Raw genomic sequence first — 15,577 nt, forward strand, 5'->3', positions numbered from 1 at the left:
GTGGGGGTGGTTGGGGCTCCCTCTGTGGGTTCTGACTGTATCACTTAGTTCTGGCTGAGCTGGGCACCCCTCAGCCTTTCCGAGCTGTTTCCCTGAGGCTGGCAGAGCCCCAGCGAGTCCAGCAGTGTCCCTGAGGGTCCCCTGTGTGGCTCTCTGACCAGCAAACTGTGAGCCAGTGCAGCTCAGACTCGGGCCAGTAGTCAAGTGCAGGCTGCGCTGTGAGAGCATCTGAGGACTGGACCCACTTGCCTTGGGGTCTCTGGCCGGCATGGGGCTGGGGGTGTAGTTTGTGCTGGAATGAAGAGCCCCTGTGGTGGGGAGAAGGTGGGGGGCGCACAGAGAATCAGAGGGGCAGGAGAATCCTAAACCTGACCCAGGCCTTTCCTGCTGTTACGAAGGTATGTCTGCCAAGGCAGGGGGTGGGACGCACCTTGTTTAGCAGTTTGTTAGCTTGGTCTATACCTTCTAGGAACGTTACCATATTTAGATGCGTGGCGCTTGGGTCTTGTTTGTCCACACCCCTAGGCCTGACCTGTGGGAGGAGCCTGGTTCTGTTGAGGGTTGTGCTCGGAGCCCAGAATGGAGCCCGAGACACAGTGGGTGCTGAGATGTTTGCCGAGCGAGCAAGTCCCACTCCTGACACCAAAGCCCCTGTGTTCATCCATCTGCTGTTCATAGGGACACTCGAAGAAAAACAAACCAGGGTGAGCCGACTGCGTAAAAGGGGGGCTTTATTTACTCCCCTGCAGCAGCGTCCGCTCCCGCACATGACGACCCTGCGGAGCCGCTGCTCAGTGTGGAACCAAGACCGCCTGGCACTAAAAACACATTGAAAACATCAACGCTCTTCCCTTTTTTTCCTTTTTTTTTTTTTGGTACAAAATGATACAAACAACAATACAAAATAGTTGTGCTGTTGACAATTACAAAAAAAGTTGGAACATTTGTCTAACTGCGCGATGCTCAGTTGCAGTGAGAATATATCATACTCCAGTATCTTTCCCCAGAACAACCACAGTCATGCGGGCTGCTACACATGTTGTCCATTGTCAAAAAGAAACATGCAAAAAAAAAAAAAAAAAGATCAGAATGGGAAAAGGAGAGAGAAAGGAAAAGCGAGACGCGTTCCAATTATACACAGAGGTGGTCCCCCCACGGATCCCGGCATTGCGGGGCCTGTCGTATATACACCACGTGGCCGGGGGCTGTCTCACAGGGCGCTCTTCGTGGGGGAGACTGTGTTTGCTTTTTTGGTGTTCCTTTCAGCCGTGACAAAACCCAAGACTCTCCTCCCTGACATTTCCCCTCAGAGAGAACAGAGTTGTCTTGAAGACCCGGGTGGGTCAGTGGTGCTCACAGTAGGGAAGCCTGATGGCTGGCTGGTACCCTGACCCTCTGGCGGTGGAAGGCCTGGCACCTGGGTGTTCTGAGAACACGAGAAGGGGAAGGCCGGCTGGGCCATGGGGAAGGGCTGCCAAGGCCCGATAGGCTTGGGGCTCCGGGCTGGGGATGCCTGCTGCCTGAGACTGGAGTGTCCTTGTAGGTGAGTCCTGGTCACAAGAACAAAAATCTCTGTGGGCACAGGACTTGCCTGAGCACCTCGCCCGCGCCGAGTCCAGGCCTCCTCTGGCTGCACCCCCTGGTCTGGACCTGTCACATCTATAAGCTACGTGAGAAACATTTGACACTGACTGTGTAGCTAATGCTAACCGTTGGTTGGGACAGAGTTCCCAGATGCTTCTGGGAGAGGGTAGGGGTCTCCAGAGGCTGTCTTGGGTGGCAGTGAGGAGGGGCTGCTCTCTGGCTGCCTGGGAGCAGGGATGGGGCCTGTGTAACATAGACAGATTGTGGGGTGGGGGCCTGGCAGTGATGAGAGGAGGGGGAGAGGAGCTGCAGGGAGGCTGGGGGGCTGGTGTTCAGGACAACGAGCTGTGGGCTGGGCCTGGCACCCCATCCCTGGGGTGAGCCCAGGACCCTGGGGACCCAAAGAGGCTTCAGGAGTCCAGTGGGGAGAGTCCACAGTTGTCTGGGTCCCCCACCCCATATTCATACTTAGAACTTAGACTGCAAAAACAAATGCGAGATTCCAGCTCACATCTCACCAACCCTGAGGACACTAGCAGTCCTCAAATGGCCATGCCTCTAGGTGCTGGGACAGCCCTCATTGGCTATCTGAACCCGAGCGATTTGCATAGCAGGAAGGGGGTATCCCCCACCTCGGCAGGCTACCCACCTAGGTCTATGAGATGGGCTATCTGCCTGGGGGCATCAGCACATGACCCAAGCGGTTGCTGCCTCTGTCTACCTGTCCCTTCGTCCCTCCTTGGGCCATTGTGGACGGGGTCAGGATGGACCTGCCTCCCTCAGACCACAAGCTGAGTCGCCTCCCCAGCTCAGCTCAGCCCTGGGAGAGGGGATGGAGTTAGCGAGGAGTTTGGGGAAGACCCTGACGTCCAGCGGGGACACACCCACGCGGATCACACACACACACACACGTACACTCAAGTTCATCTTCGAGGCTGAAGCTGTTTAGAAAAGAGGATGACCATGGCATTGGGGGCAGGCCATGGGTGGGGGTGTGGATCAAAGACCCTCTCCATGGAGAACATGGGGAGTATGTGCACCCCTGTCCCAGGTCCTCTGGAGGCCTGACCCCAGGAGCAGACCCAGGGTGGGGCTCCAGGGCAGGCCTGACGCCAAGTCCTGCTGGGGAGCCGAGAGCAGGTGAGGATTCCCCTGGAGGGGCCTCTCCAGCCAGCCCAGATGCCTTCACACCAGACAGGCTATCCCTGGGTGATGCTTGGGGGAGAAGCTGCCCCAGGGCATTTTCTCACCCGTTCCCCTCTAGCTGTCCACTCCCCGCAACCCCGGCAAACACAGCAGGGGCTCCGGTGGGTCCTTGGGACGCGGTGCCTCTTGCTGTCCTGTGGAACTGAGCCTGGAGTCTGGCTTGAGAGTCACACTGCCCGTCAAGAGGGCACGTCCAGGTGTGAGAGCTTGAGCAGCTAACTGGCCCAGCAGCTGCTGGGGGCTGATACCGGTCCAAAGGAAAGGAGACTGTTCCCGGCGGGCGTGGCCCAGACATGTGTGGGATGGACCGAACGGACGACAAGACTGTCCCGGCATTGGAGCAGACTTCTGCCATCCTCGTCAGCTCCCGGGCTCCAGAGACCGGTCCAGAGGGGCAGAACTGGGGCAGACTCCAGAGTCTCCCGCTGGCTGTGCTGGTTTCTGGACCCCAAGTGAGCATCAGCTCTCCCTGTGGTCGGTGCAGCCCTGCCAGTGGCCAGAGACATCCAGAGCCTTCGGGGGCTGGACTGGTGAGTGTGTGGGGGCCTTTGACTTGGGGTCTCTTTGAAGTCTTATTGAAAGGGTGGAGGGCTCATGCCAGGGGTTGGTGGGATGCTGGCTGGTTTTGGTTGTGGGTTCTTGGGACACCGTACTCTCTTGGACCAAAGATAGTGGGGACCTGGGTGTCTTTCAGGGTCAGAGTTGGCCCTGGGGGAGGCCTAATGATTGACTGGGGGCCCTGGGCAGCCATGGGGGACATCAGGGACGGCCCCAGCTGTTTCCAGCTTCTGGGAGTCAGGGCAAAAGTCAGAGTGCACAGTGGGTCTTGGGTCCATGGGCCTGGCCCACACCCAGGGGACTTGCTGCTGCAGAAGCTGAAGGTAGGTCTTTGAGCTGACCTGGGGACCCCATGGGGTAGGAGACCCTGACTGTGGACAGCAAAGCATGAGGACTCAGAGGGGCTGATGGGGTTTGGACCCGTTGTTCTTCTTTGTCAATTATCAAGCGAGTCACCCATTTGTTTTCTTGATAAAAGATCAAAAAAAAGAAAAAAGGACACATTCTTTCCAATTCCTTAATTGGTGCCTTCAGAGCTGGGACTAGCCAGGGCTGGGGGTGCTCAGGACCGGGTGGGGGGTCTGTCTGCTTGCTTTTAGTCGCTCCTGAGTTTGAGGGAATCTGATACATGTACCAAAAGGCACTTTCATTTTTTTTTTTAAAACAGTGCTTCTGTCCTAAGAAATTCAAGTTAAGACAGAGTGCCTCTTGCTCTCCTCAGTGCTGAGTCAGCCGCGGGTCAAGTGTTCATGCCAGACAGCTGGGGCGGGGGCAGGGCGGGGACCCCCACCACTAAGTGACATGGCCTTAGGGGTCGGGAAGGCCCGTTGCCTCCTCCAGTCCTGCTCCTCCCGTCCGTCCGTCCGTCCATCCATCCTTGCGTCCGGCAGGGAGGCCCGTTAATCCTCCTCGCCGCCTCCGTACATGTCTGCCAGCTTCTTGAACCTGGGCCCCCAGTCGTTCAGGTAGTCATAGTCCTGGTCTCCGGAGCTGGAGGAGTCCAGGGAGCTGACGGAGCCCGCTGTGGAGCCGCTGCCCTCGTAGTCAAACACCAGCAGCGAGTCGTACGGGGGCGCCGTGGGGTCATTGTCGGCTGCGCGCAGTCCCTGGGGCCACAGAAACGGGGTTAGAGTGTGGGCGGGGGGCTGGAGATGTGGGGTGGGGCCCCGCATGCAGTCTCCCGCATGTCCGTGAAAGGTGTCTCAGAGCTCAGAGTAGAGCACAGTTTGCAGACTGGCCTGGCGGGGGAGGCGGCCACACACTGGCTTCGCCGTCCCCCTCTTTCCCACAAAGGAAGATGCGGCAGAGGTGGGGTGCACCCTTGATGCCTGTGGACTTGTCAGGTGGGCACCTTGGGGTCAGTATCAAGACGGGGGGATGAGCAAAGGCAGGGACCCTGTTGGCTGGAACTTCAGATCCCAGATGTCAGGAGGGGGACTCAAGTGTGTGGTCAGGTGGCCGCTCTGGATGAATGCCCACCTCCTAGGCCATTCCCAGTGGGGATGCTGAGGGGAGGGGCTTGACCTGCTCCCCCGCCACACCCCCCAGGCAGGGCTCAGTGAACCCAGGTCTGAATCTGCCTCCTCATGCCAATCCCCCTCACCGAAAAGTGAGCTTTTCTGGTCCGTGTGAGCATGTGTGCCCACCCTGCCCCCCCACCGGAGCACCCACCTCGTTGATGAAGTCGCCGATGTCTCCCGGGTGGGGCACCACGGGCCTTACTGGGTACTGGGGTTCGGCGCCCACGGGCCTCTCGTCCACCCGCCGCACCCCAGGGGCCTTGCTCAGCACATGCTCCATGGCCTCTGGCTGCTGTAGCTGGCTGAGGTCGTAGTCCTGGGGGGGTGGTGGAGTCAGCGAGGGGGTCCGGGTGGGGGTGGGGGACAGCAGGCAGACACACCAGGGAGGTCCATGGGGTGCATCCTTGTCCGGTTCTATCACCTGGTCTGTCCTTTCTGAAAGGCTTGCCTTGCCTCTGTCCATCAGATCCTGTCTGTCCTCAAGGCACACGTGGGGCTTGTGCCCCCAGCCCTCCCCAACCCGGGTCCACCCCTCACCTGCTCTGTACCACGTCCCTGACCCGGGACCAGTGTTACCCCACTTCACAAGGATCCCTGAGCTTTCATGGGGTAAAGTGAAAGTCGCTCAGTCTGACTCTTTGTGATCCCCATGGACTATACTGTCCATGGAATTATCCAGGACAGAATGCTGCAGTGGGTAGCCTTTTCCTTCTCCAGGGAATCTTCCCAACCCAGGGATCGAACCGAGGTCTCCCACATTGCAGGTGGATTCTTGACCAGCTGAGCCTGGTAAGACTCACCCCAAATCCCCAGTGAGGCCCACCCAGCAGCTCCCAGGTCCCCCTCAACGAGCCCTGGCATGCTGAGGGAGGTGCGGGTGGGGGCACAGGGCTGAGGAGAGGAGGTCCCAGGGCCCCCATGGGTGTGCTTGGCGGGGCCGGGAGGGTCCGCACAGCCTCACCTGGTCCTCCTCGCCGCCCCCTTCCTCATCGTACTTGAGGATGTTGTCCCGCACATCGTCCTCGGGGTCAATGAGCAGCTGCTTGGTATGCCGCTCCTTCTCCCGCCGCTTCATCCACACGACGAAGAGCAGGACCATGGCTGTGGGATGGGCTGCTGTGAGCAGGTTGTGTGTGTGTGGAAGGCAGGCACGTGTGGCCACTAGAGCCTGTGTCCATTACCACGCCTCTAGTCTGGATCCGGCTTGTGGCAGACTCTGGTGGGTAGGGTGCCGCCCGCCCCACCTCCCCCAGGACCCGCCGGCCGCACTCACTGAGCAGCATGACGATGCAGATAAGGATGGCCACGATGGCACCCGTGCCCAGCCCGGCCGCTGCCACTGCGCCCACGGTGGTGCAGTCGCCGTTGTCGTCGCATGGGCACACCTTGACTTTGATGATGGACGTGTGGGACAGCGGCGGGTTCCCCGAGTCTGTGACCGTGATGGGGACGTCGTACACCCCGGCCTCCAGGTGCAGGACGCGCAGGCTGAGCTGGGCGTAGTCACCTGGGTGGGGGCAGGGTGCGCTCTGCTCAGTGGGCAGCCAGCCCTGCCTCCTGAGCGAGACGAACGCAGGCAAATAGGCACAGGCTCGGCCTGTCTGGCTAAGACACACGTAGACACACACATCTCTCATCTTGTAAGGTTAAGAGACTTGGCAATTCAGGAACAGAGCAATTGCAACATGTGGGATGAAGGAATTATTTCCTTAATATGGAAAGGGTTCTACCAAGTCAGTTAGGGAAAAAAAAACCTATTCCAAAGAAAAACAGTGAAGGACATTGACCAGATAATTCACAGACGCAAAAAATGGCAAATAGATGAAAAAATGTCCACTGGTAGTTATAAAATGCAAGTGGAAACAGTGATTTTGGCTAAGAAATTGGAAAAATGATTTTAAAACGATAATGCTGTGTTGGCAAGGGTTTGGGGAACAAGTAAATGCTATCAGAACTCCAGAACTTGGAAGCCCTGTCCACCAAGACCATGGCTAGGAAAGTGCCTCAGGGAACATGGTGGTGTTGGGGTCCCCATTGTTTGATGACTGGCTCAGGGAGTGGTCTCAGTCACGTGTGGTTACAGTGGTAGAATGGTCACGTGGAGCTCTTTAAAGGACAAGGTTGGGGCGTGCTTTGGGGCCTCCTTGGTGGCTGAGCCCTGGAGTCGGCAGGGCCCCTGCCCTGCAGGAGAGGGCTGTGTGGCCCCTGTGAGACTGACTCCTGACTGCATTGCTCCTGCTTCCCGGGTGACAGGCCCGGGTGGGGCTGCCCTCTGGACTTGGTCTGACTTTCCCGGCAGCCGGGCAGCCAGTGGGCAGGTGCCCATGGTGGGCTCACCATTAAGGCGGGTGACAGTCCAGTTGTTGCGCACGCTCACTGGGACAAAGGGCAGCTCGAAGACATAGGGCCCGATGTTGGGGTCCACGTCAGCATCAGCCGCTGTGATGTTGATGGCATTGAGGCTGGGCTTCTCACAGACCTGTGCCTCCTTGGGCAGCAGCTCGGGGGCGTTGTCGTTGATGTCGATAAGATAGATCTGGAGGGTCCCAGTACCACTGGCCGGGGGAATCCCTGTGGGTCGGACATGGGCAGTCACGCGGTCACTCCTGGGCTCCACGAGCACAGGCCTGCCCAGGACACACCCCATGGCCCCATACACTGACTCTGCTGTGTGATATACACAGCAACTCAGTTGTAGACCACATATGAGTGGCACATGCCTGCAGCCGTGTGGTCATCCTGGAGCTCCCAAGCCTAGCCCCTGCCTCAGTGTAGGCCCACGGTGTGGGTGGACTGGTGCTGGCTGGCCAGAGCTCTTCCCTCTGTCCTCTGCTGACCGTGGTCCTGCCTTTTGGTGGCATCTCCAACCTGACAGTAACAATCGTGTTTTTTGGCTGAGGCGGGCTTCAAATGGATGAGGGAGGGGCTCCGGGGCACCAGTGGCCAAGGGGACCCAGCTCACAGTCCCCCCACCCAGCACATCCCCCTGGGCGCACCATTGTCAGCTGCCAGGAAAGTGGCCTCATAGACGTTGTTCTTGATGTAGAGAGACTCGCGGTCAAGCACGGCCGCCGTGCTGATCTGGCCATTGGTGGCGTTAATGTGTAGCCAGTTCGCCGGGTCCGAAAGCTTTGAGTATCTGCAGGAAGGAGGAGGGGTGAGGTGAGGGGCTGGGGGAGCCCCTCCTGCCTGCCCACTTGCTCCCTGAGTTCACTGGGGCCTCCCACTTGGGCCAGTGACAGCAGTGGCTGGAAGTCCCTGAAGAGGATGGGCTACTTAACCTCACAAGAACCCTGGGAGGCAGATTCTCCTATCAGCCCCCTTTATAGAGGGGAGACGGGGGAGCAGAGAGGGCTGGTGAGTTGCAAAGTCACAAAGCTCGGGAATTAGAGGTGAGGTCTGGATCCAGTCTAACGCCAGATGTGGATGAATGTCCTTCAAGCTTTTCCCACCATCTTGTGGGAGGGCAGTCTGGTGGCTGGTGATCCAGCTGTCCCCAGACTGGGCCTCCCTGCCTAGGGGCGCCCCTAAGCACCCACCCAGGACTTTCCAGGTTTCAGGTTTCACTGGGCACTTTAGGACTCTTCTCTGTGAAGCACGGGGCACCCCCTTCCCAGGGCCTGAGAGTGCTCTGTGGGCCCACCTCACAGCCTGCTGCATGAACCGGTCGGGGTCCACTGCTGAGAATGTGGTGAGCACAGTGCCAGTGGGCACACCCTCCTCCAGGCGGATCAGCTTGTGGTTGGAGGGGAAATAGGGGGCCTCGTTGATGTCCATGACGGAGATGGTCACCCCCGCCGTGGACTGGAAGGACATCTGGATCCCGCTGGCCAGGGGCGCCTGGTTGGACACCATCACGGTCAGCATGAATGCTCTGTTCAGCTCGTAGTCGACTGCCTGGAATGAGAGGCACCAAGTGGGGCAGCCAGCTTAGTGCCCACGGGGCTGCTTGGTCTGCACCTGCTAGCTCTGGGCCCCAGAGGCCGGTCCCCAGGAATGCCGTCCCCCAGCTTCTGTGTCTGGCTTCCTGCGGGGTTAGGGCAGTGAGAGGAGAGAGAGAGTGGGGTTGAAGGACCTCACACCTCACCTTCCACCCCCATGTCTGGAGTGGCAGCAGCTGGGCTCCCTGGGGCCACAGTTCCCCCAGGTTCCCCCCAACCAGGCCTCCAGCTCTCATCCTGCATTGGGAGTATGGAGTCCCCACCCTGTTCCTGATGCCCTGGGGGGTTGTTGTCTGTCCAGGCTGCTCACGTGCTATGGTGGCTGCAGGGGTGGCCCCCAAGGATGTGTCCACCTGGAACCTGTGAATGTGCCCTTTGGGCACATAGGGTCTTCGCAGGTGTGATGAAGGTGACGGTCTTGAGAGGTGTTGCCCTGGATTGAGGTGGCCCCCAGTCCAACCATGGGTGCCTGGGAGTCAGGGGAGGGAGACTTGAGACGCAGGGAGGGGCCAGGTGAAGGCGCGGAGGCAGAGGTGGGGTGGTACGGATCCAGCCAAGGACAGTGCCAGGAACTGGACGTGGCTGGGGGAGCCCTCCCAGAGCTGCGAGAGGACGTCCTTCAGTTGCTGTCACCGCTGGGTCAGGGATGAGTTACAGGACACCAGCCCTGAGGGCTTGCGGGCCCTTCACCTCTGTGTGGGCCCTGCATGAGCATTCTTTCCAGTTCACACTTGTGTTGGGGCGTCAGGACCCTGACTGATAAGCGCTGGTGTGGTCTGCAGGGTGTGGCTGGCCTGTGGGGTCATCTTCACGTGTTGAGGAGGACGAAAGCTGCACAGAACTACCTGGGGCCCCAAGACGTGTAATTATTTGTGGCAGAGCTCGCAGCAGTCTCACTGGACAAGCAGCACGTCACACCGAGACTGCACTTGAATAATTCTGCTTGGATGCATGTGAAGTAGCACGTGCCCAAGAACATTCACCACAGCATCATCTACATCGTTCATGGAGGATGCAGACTGTTCATGGAGGATGCCGCGGTTTCCACGGCACTGGTGGGTGGACGAGCCGTGTCGACACAGTGGGGACATCTGCAGCTGTAAGAACCAGGGCGACGCACACGGAAGTGCGAGACCTCCGGGATGGATTGGTGAGCCGAAAAGTCAACATCCTTCGTTTGCTGCCTCTTGTGTAAAAGGGGGAGAGGAGTGTGGATTTGTGTATGCACCTGCCTGTATTTGTAGAAAGAAATGCTGAAAAGAGGGGAAACAACCTCTTAAAAATGGTCACCCCTGAGCAGAGGGAAGGACCTGGTAGAGGGGAGTCTGGGGGCATGAGTTTGCTGCATGTTTTGCCATAGCTTTGATTTTTGGAGCCACATAAAGTCTTGTTGTTGTTGTTCAGTGGCTAGGTCGTGTCCGACTCTTTGCAACCCCTTGGACTGCAGCATGCCAGGTTCCTCTGTCCTCCACTGTCTCCTGGAGTTTGCTCAGATTCATGTCCATTGAGTCGTGATGCTCAATGGTAATACAACTCCCAAGAAAATAATGATTTCTAGTGACTAGGACAGTATTAAGATCGTGAGTCCTTCATGGGATTTATTCTGAGGACAACAGTTTTTGCAGAAAAGTCTTAAATTCATTTGGTCTTCCTGGTGTTGGCAGTGGTGTTTGGTTTGTTATTTTTAAGCTTTTTATGTACAGTCGGTTCTCTATATCCATGGGTTCCACATCTGTGGACTCAACCAACCACCAACTAGAAATATTTGAAAAAAATTCCAGAAATTTCCAAAAGGCAGACCCTGAATTTGCCACACACAGGCATCTATTTACACAGCGTTGGCATTGTATCAGGTATCTATCATAAGTTAAAATATATGTGAGTGTGTGCAGGTTGTGTGCAAATACTGTGTCATTTTATATGAAAGATTTGAGCATCTGTGGATTTTGGTGTCTCCCTGAGCTGGAGGTGCTGGGACCAGTCACCCCATGGACACGGAGGGGCAACTGCGTGTTGTAGGTTCAAGTAAACTAGCAATTAACATTGTTTGGAGCCAACGAAGAGTTTCAGTGTAAGAGAATACATTAAGTATAAAAAGCAACAAAGTTAAGTAAAACCATCCCACGTTCAGTTTGGATGAAGTGTTCATGTGATGAATGGGTGAAAGATTGAAGATGATCAGGAAGCACGTGCTCTGAAATGAGGGACCAGATGTGCCATGAGGAAGCCATTGACAGAGCTGGCACCACGGACCCCGAGTCTGTGACAGGTTGGCAGTCGGGGGGGGATGTTCTAGGTGTTGAGAAATTCAAGAGGTGGTGCAGCCGAACACAGCGCTGGGACCCTTTTGGGATCTAGACTCGAAAAACGGCACAGCAAAGAGACGGTTTTAGGAAAATGGAGAGAAGTTAGGTGTGGTCACATCCTGGAGACTGCAGAGGTGTGGTTGGCCATGCCAGGGGCCGTAGCGGTACATAGTTAGGAGAGCAGAGGAGGGGATCCTGAGGTCTGGAAGCATGGATAGAGCAACACTAGTAACCAGGGAACTGCAGTGCCAGGCGCAGGCACTCCTGTCTTTCTCACAGCTAAGTGCCCTTGGAAACGTCTGTGATGAGCACTTCGACACATCCCTGCTTAGAGGGGAACTGATGGCCTCGTGGGGCTGGTGGTCCTGTGAGACCAGTGGGTGCTGGAGGCGGGCCCCTGCTTGCCCAGCTGAGGTGCCCCCGCCCTGTCTGGGCTCCCAAAGCAGCTCAGCCTTGGTTTTTGTGAGCGTTTAGTCATAATGCCTGGTACATCAAACCCATACCTTTTCAGCCTCTGTTACTAAACAAGCTATGGAGTGAGTATAGGAAGGAGTTTAAGAAGTAATCTAACTGGGTGGGCATGGAAAGGGGGCTGAGGGTGCCTGCCCATGGGAGGGCCTAGAGGCGGCAGCAGAGATCGGGGTTCTGGGGCCGACATCTTCATCTTCCCACTGTCCCCTCACCACCCCCAATGACCTTGGGGGGACCCTTATCCTCTGCAGGTGTGGTCTTATCTGCCAGTAGAAGGGGTGTCTCCCAGACCCCCCCAGAGCCCCCAGTGAGGCACCCCATCCTTCCATGGCACTTACCTCTTCAGGGCTGAGGCCCCCCTGCCCCCACAAGAACTGTGCAGCTGCCAGGTCTCCGGCCCCTCCCCCAGGGCCCCCCTGAGTAAAGTGGGGGCCACTCCGCTCGAATACACTGTCTCATAGCATTACAGGGGTCTCGTCTGTGAACAAGTCACTGGAGGAAGTGCTCTTTCTCCTGTGTGTGTCAGGTCGTGTCCCTGGAGGACGTGGGATAATGCTGCGTTTGTGTTAAAACTGTGTCACCCTGTGAACGAAGACGCTGTCCAGAGGATGGTCATGGCTAGTAAAGTCCATAGGAGGGAAAGGAAAGCGTGTTTGTAATGGGGAATCAATAATCAGTTGTAATGGGGAAATCAATAGGTGATTTGCTCCAACCCTTCAATCAGAGCCTGACACACTCAGCTGGTCTCTATTTGGCCGCCTCCCCCTGACATGGCCACGACCCCTTGCTCAAAGCCCAGGGGCTGGTCTATGCCCCAAGAGGGAGTAGCCCAGTGTGGGTGCAGGCTCTTGGGGTGGGGGCACTAGAGCCTGTGGGGAACCTGGGAGCCGCACTGCCCCCATGGTCAGGAGGCTCCAGGGGAAGCCTTGCTCTGGGAGCTGCAGGGGGAGGAGGGGCTGGAGGAAGTGCGACCCTTGAGCTGGCCTGCTCCATGGTGTTCCCTCCTCCCTGACCCTCCTCCGGGCACCTGGGTCACAGCTTGCTCATTGCCGCGGACAAGGCTTGTTGCCTCCTGAGGGGAAGCAGGAGGGGCCGATTCTCAGCTTTCGAGCTTCTAGAGCTTTGGGCTGGGTGTGGGGAGAAGATGGGAGAGTTCTTTCTTGGTGGGGCGGGGGATGGCAGGTCAGGCTGGCAGCATCCTGGGGGTCATGTGACCGGTCCTTGTGAGGCTGCCTTTGACCCTGGCTTTTGGGGGTGCAGGCACTGAACCTGGATATCGTTTCCGTTACGTCTGTCTTGGGGCGGGAAGTGAGGGAGCACCCACCTTAACCACGGTGACCATGCCCTCGTTGGTGGTGGGGTCCGTGCGGACGCTGAAGTGGCCCGAGGGGTCCCCACTGATGATGCGGTAGACGGCGTTCCAGTTCGGGGAGTGCGGCTGATCTCGGTCCATCACTGTGAGATTCGCTACCACCATCTCCACCCGGTTTTCTGGGACTTCCCCTGCGTACTGTAAGGTGTCAGAAAACAGTGTAAGTAACTCACATGGAGGCCTGGAGAGGCCGGAGAGACCTCTGCCCACCCAGGGGGCTGCCCTATGCCTCCAGCTGCTTCCACACGGTGATCCCCAGGGGTTGGCCCGTCCCACGTCTCCGCCGACCCAGGGGTGTCCAGAGAGGTCCAGGCTTGTCTGCATACTGAGCCCTGCCTGTGACACCCCCACGCCAGGCTGCTCCCCTAAGTCCCCCTCACGCTGCCCTGCTCCGTGCAGCTGGGGACCAGTGCCCGTACTTGGGGCTTACAAGAGAGTAAAATGTGCTTGTGAGATGGGAAATGAACAGGAGAGGGCAGCAGCTGCAAAGGGCTTCCTGAACTGAATTGCCTCTGGGTCCCTGGGGCCTGTGGTCAGCAGCTGCGGCTGGGCAGGTGACCAGACACGGAGCCTTGGCCCTTTTTCCTGTCGTAGCTCGGTGAGGGCTTCGAGCCATCCCCGTCAGCGAGTGTGGTTCACATAGCAGCAGTGGTTGTGGGCAGGCAAAGTGCGTGTGAGTGTGCGTGGATGTTGGTGCTGTTGCTGAGGTGCTGATAGAAAGCTGATTGCCTCTCACCAGTGAGAATCACTGCTGTGCAGACATGGCCCAGCTCAAAAGAGCCGTGAGCTGGGTTTACGCTCTGCGTCAGTCTTGAAATTCTTCCTAATTTGTGAATGAGGGCCCTGCGTTCTTACTTTACACCGGACCTGCAAGTCACGTGACTGTCCTTTGACCGCGCAGTGTGCTTTTGAGCCACAAAAGCTGGGCACAAACCTGGACAAATAGCCCTGGCTTCCTTGTGTTCACAGCAGTGCAGCCCTAACCGTGGTTACTGGCTTCTGGGTGAAATTTATTGGAAAAGGGTATTTTAATTCATTCAGGTTTAATAAAGGTTCACAAAGAAGAGCCTTAAGCTGGTAAGTCTGATTTAGGATTTTCTTGTCAGACTTCCCCTAGCCATCATGAGTTTTTAATTTAATTTCTGGGGTTTTCAGGCACAGGGAAAGCCTCCCCCATGCCCCATGGGATACTAAGGCAGATATTTAGGTAAGGAAGGATTTAAGGAGCATTGGAATGGGATTTCTTGCCTTGCTGATTGGTAATCCAGAACTCACATCTACCCACCCCAGGGTCAGGTGGATTTCCTGTTCATGCCTGGGCCTTCCAGTACAATCCCAGCTCCTCTCAAGGGAGGGTCACGGTAGCAGAAGAGTTGGGGAGAACAGGGAAGCCTAGTGACTCCTCATCTGGGCCAAGCAGATGGGGATGTCAGAGCCTGCCCCCCGCTCCCTGGGGGACGCCAAGCCCCTGAGATGTTTCTCTGTGCCCCCTATTCAAGCCACGACTGGTCCTATCTCGGCTCAGGTCTGAGGACCTGCCCACTCCTGCCACCTTCTCCCAGAGCCTGGGAGCCTGGTATGGCCGAGGGTGTGAACTGCGAGGGGCTGCCCCAACCTGGCCCCTGCCTGGGGATCTGTCCTGGCAGCCCTGTCCAGCCAGGATGTGGTCGAGCCCTGCCTGCCTTGGGGCCTGAGGGGCTGAGTTGGCTTCTGTTGGGAAGTGACATTCCAATAATTTTAATATATATTTTTTCAGTTTCTTTGTTATTTGCAGTTGGGGTTTCCAGTCTCCTCTTCTCTCCTCTCCACCCTGCACTTTCAGGCTCCTCTCTCTTCTCTTCATTTTTCCACATGTGAGGCCCTGGGGGCTCCTCAGGGAGGAAAGTCCCAGCTCAGGAATATGGGCCAAGGGGGATGGAGCTCTGGGTGGCTGGTGCAAGGGGTCGGAGGTGGGGGCGGCACACTGTCTCAGTGATGTTAATCTTTGAAGTTTAGTTTTCTGTCCAGTGAGACTGCGGCGATTTCTGTTGGCTGCCGAGCTTGGAATCGGGAGCTGACAGGTGGGAGCCGTGGCTCATGATAACGGGATGAGACCTGGGCTGACGTCCATCCTCCTCCACCCCCGGGGGGAGCCTGGGGCCCAGGACCGGGTGGGATGCTGCAGCCTCGCCCCTCCTCGCAGTGCTGTGGTAGGAGCTCGTGAGTAATGCAGGGACATGCCCCTGTGACACTGGCTCAGGCGAGGACCTGACCCTCAGCCATAAGACACCTTGAAGCCCCTCCCTGGCTTTGTGGTTCACAGGCAGGCCTGGTCACCCCCTTTCCAGAAAGGAGGGTACTGGGGCTTGTCCTCTCTTCCATTTTCAGGGAACCCTGGGACGGGAACCGCCAGAAGCTCACCCTCCATTTTGAGGATATGTATTTTTTTTTGGCTGTGCCAGGTCTTAGCTGCGGCACGTGGGACCTTTTGTGTCACGTGGGATCTTTTAAGTTGTGGCATGGGAACTCTGAGTTGTGGCATGTGGGGTCGAGTTCCCTGACCAGGGGTTGAACACAGGCCCCCTGCACTGGGAGTGTGGAATCTTAGCCACTGGACCACCAGGGAAGTCCCCCTTTTAA

The 15,577-nt window shown here is 57.4% G+C and overlaps 1 protein-coding gene and 1 long non-coding RNA gene across 3 annotated transcripts in view; one reads left to right on the plus strand and one right to left on the minus strand.

Moving 5' to 3' along the window:
* The window catches only part of LOC133259453 (uncharacterized), a 34,458-nt gene that overhangs the window by 11,239 nt on the left and 7,642 nt on the right, over positions 1–15,577 (plus strand). The gene's annotated exons all lie outside the window — the stretch shown is intronic.
* The window catches only part of CDH4 (cadherin 4), a 479,881-nt gene continuing 465,018 nt past the window's right edge, over positions 715–15,577 (minus strand). The window contains exons 9-16 of the mRNA XM_061436991.1: positions 12,911–13,096; positions 8,512–8,765; positions 7,865–8,007; positions 7,206–7,439; positions 6,142–6,375; positions 5,830–5,969; positions 5,020–5,184; positions 715–4,454 (exon numbers count right to left, since the gene is read on the minus strand). Coding sequence (XP_061292975.1) covers positions 4,248–4,454; positions 5,020–5,184; positions 5,830–5,969; positions 6,142–6,375; positions 7,206–7,439; positions 7,865–8,007; positions 8,512–8,765; positions 12,911–13,096 — 1,563 coding nt within the window. The 3' untranslated portion in view covers positions 715–4,247. The remainder of the gene's footprint in view (positions 4,455–5,019; positions 5,185–5,829; positions 5,970–6,141; positions 6,376–7,205; positions 7,440–7,864; positions 8,008–8,511; positions 8,766–12,910; positions 13,097–15,577) is intronic.

The sequence above is a fragment of the Bos javanicus genome, chromosome 13, assembly GCF_032452875.1.
Source record: "Bos javanicus breed banteng chromosome 13, ARS-OSU_banteng_1.0, whole genome shotgun sequence".
Taxonomy (NCBI): domain Eukaryota; kingdom Metazoa; phylum Chordata; class Mammalia; order Artiodactyla; family Bovidae; genus Bos; species Bos javanicus.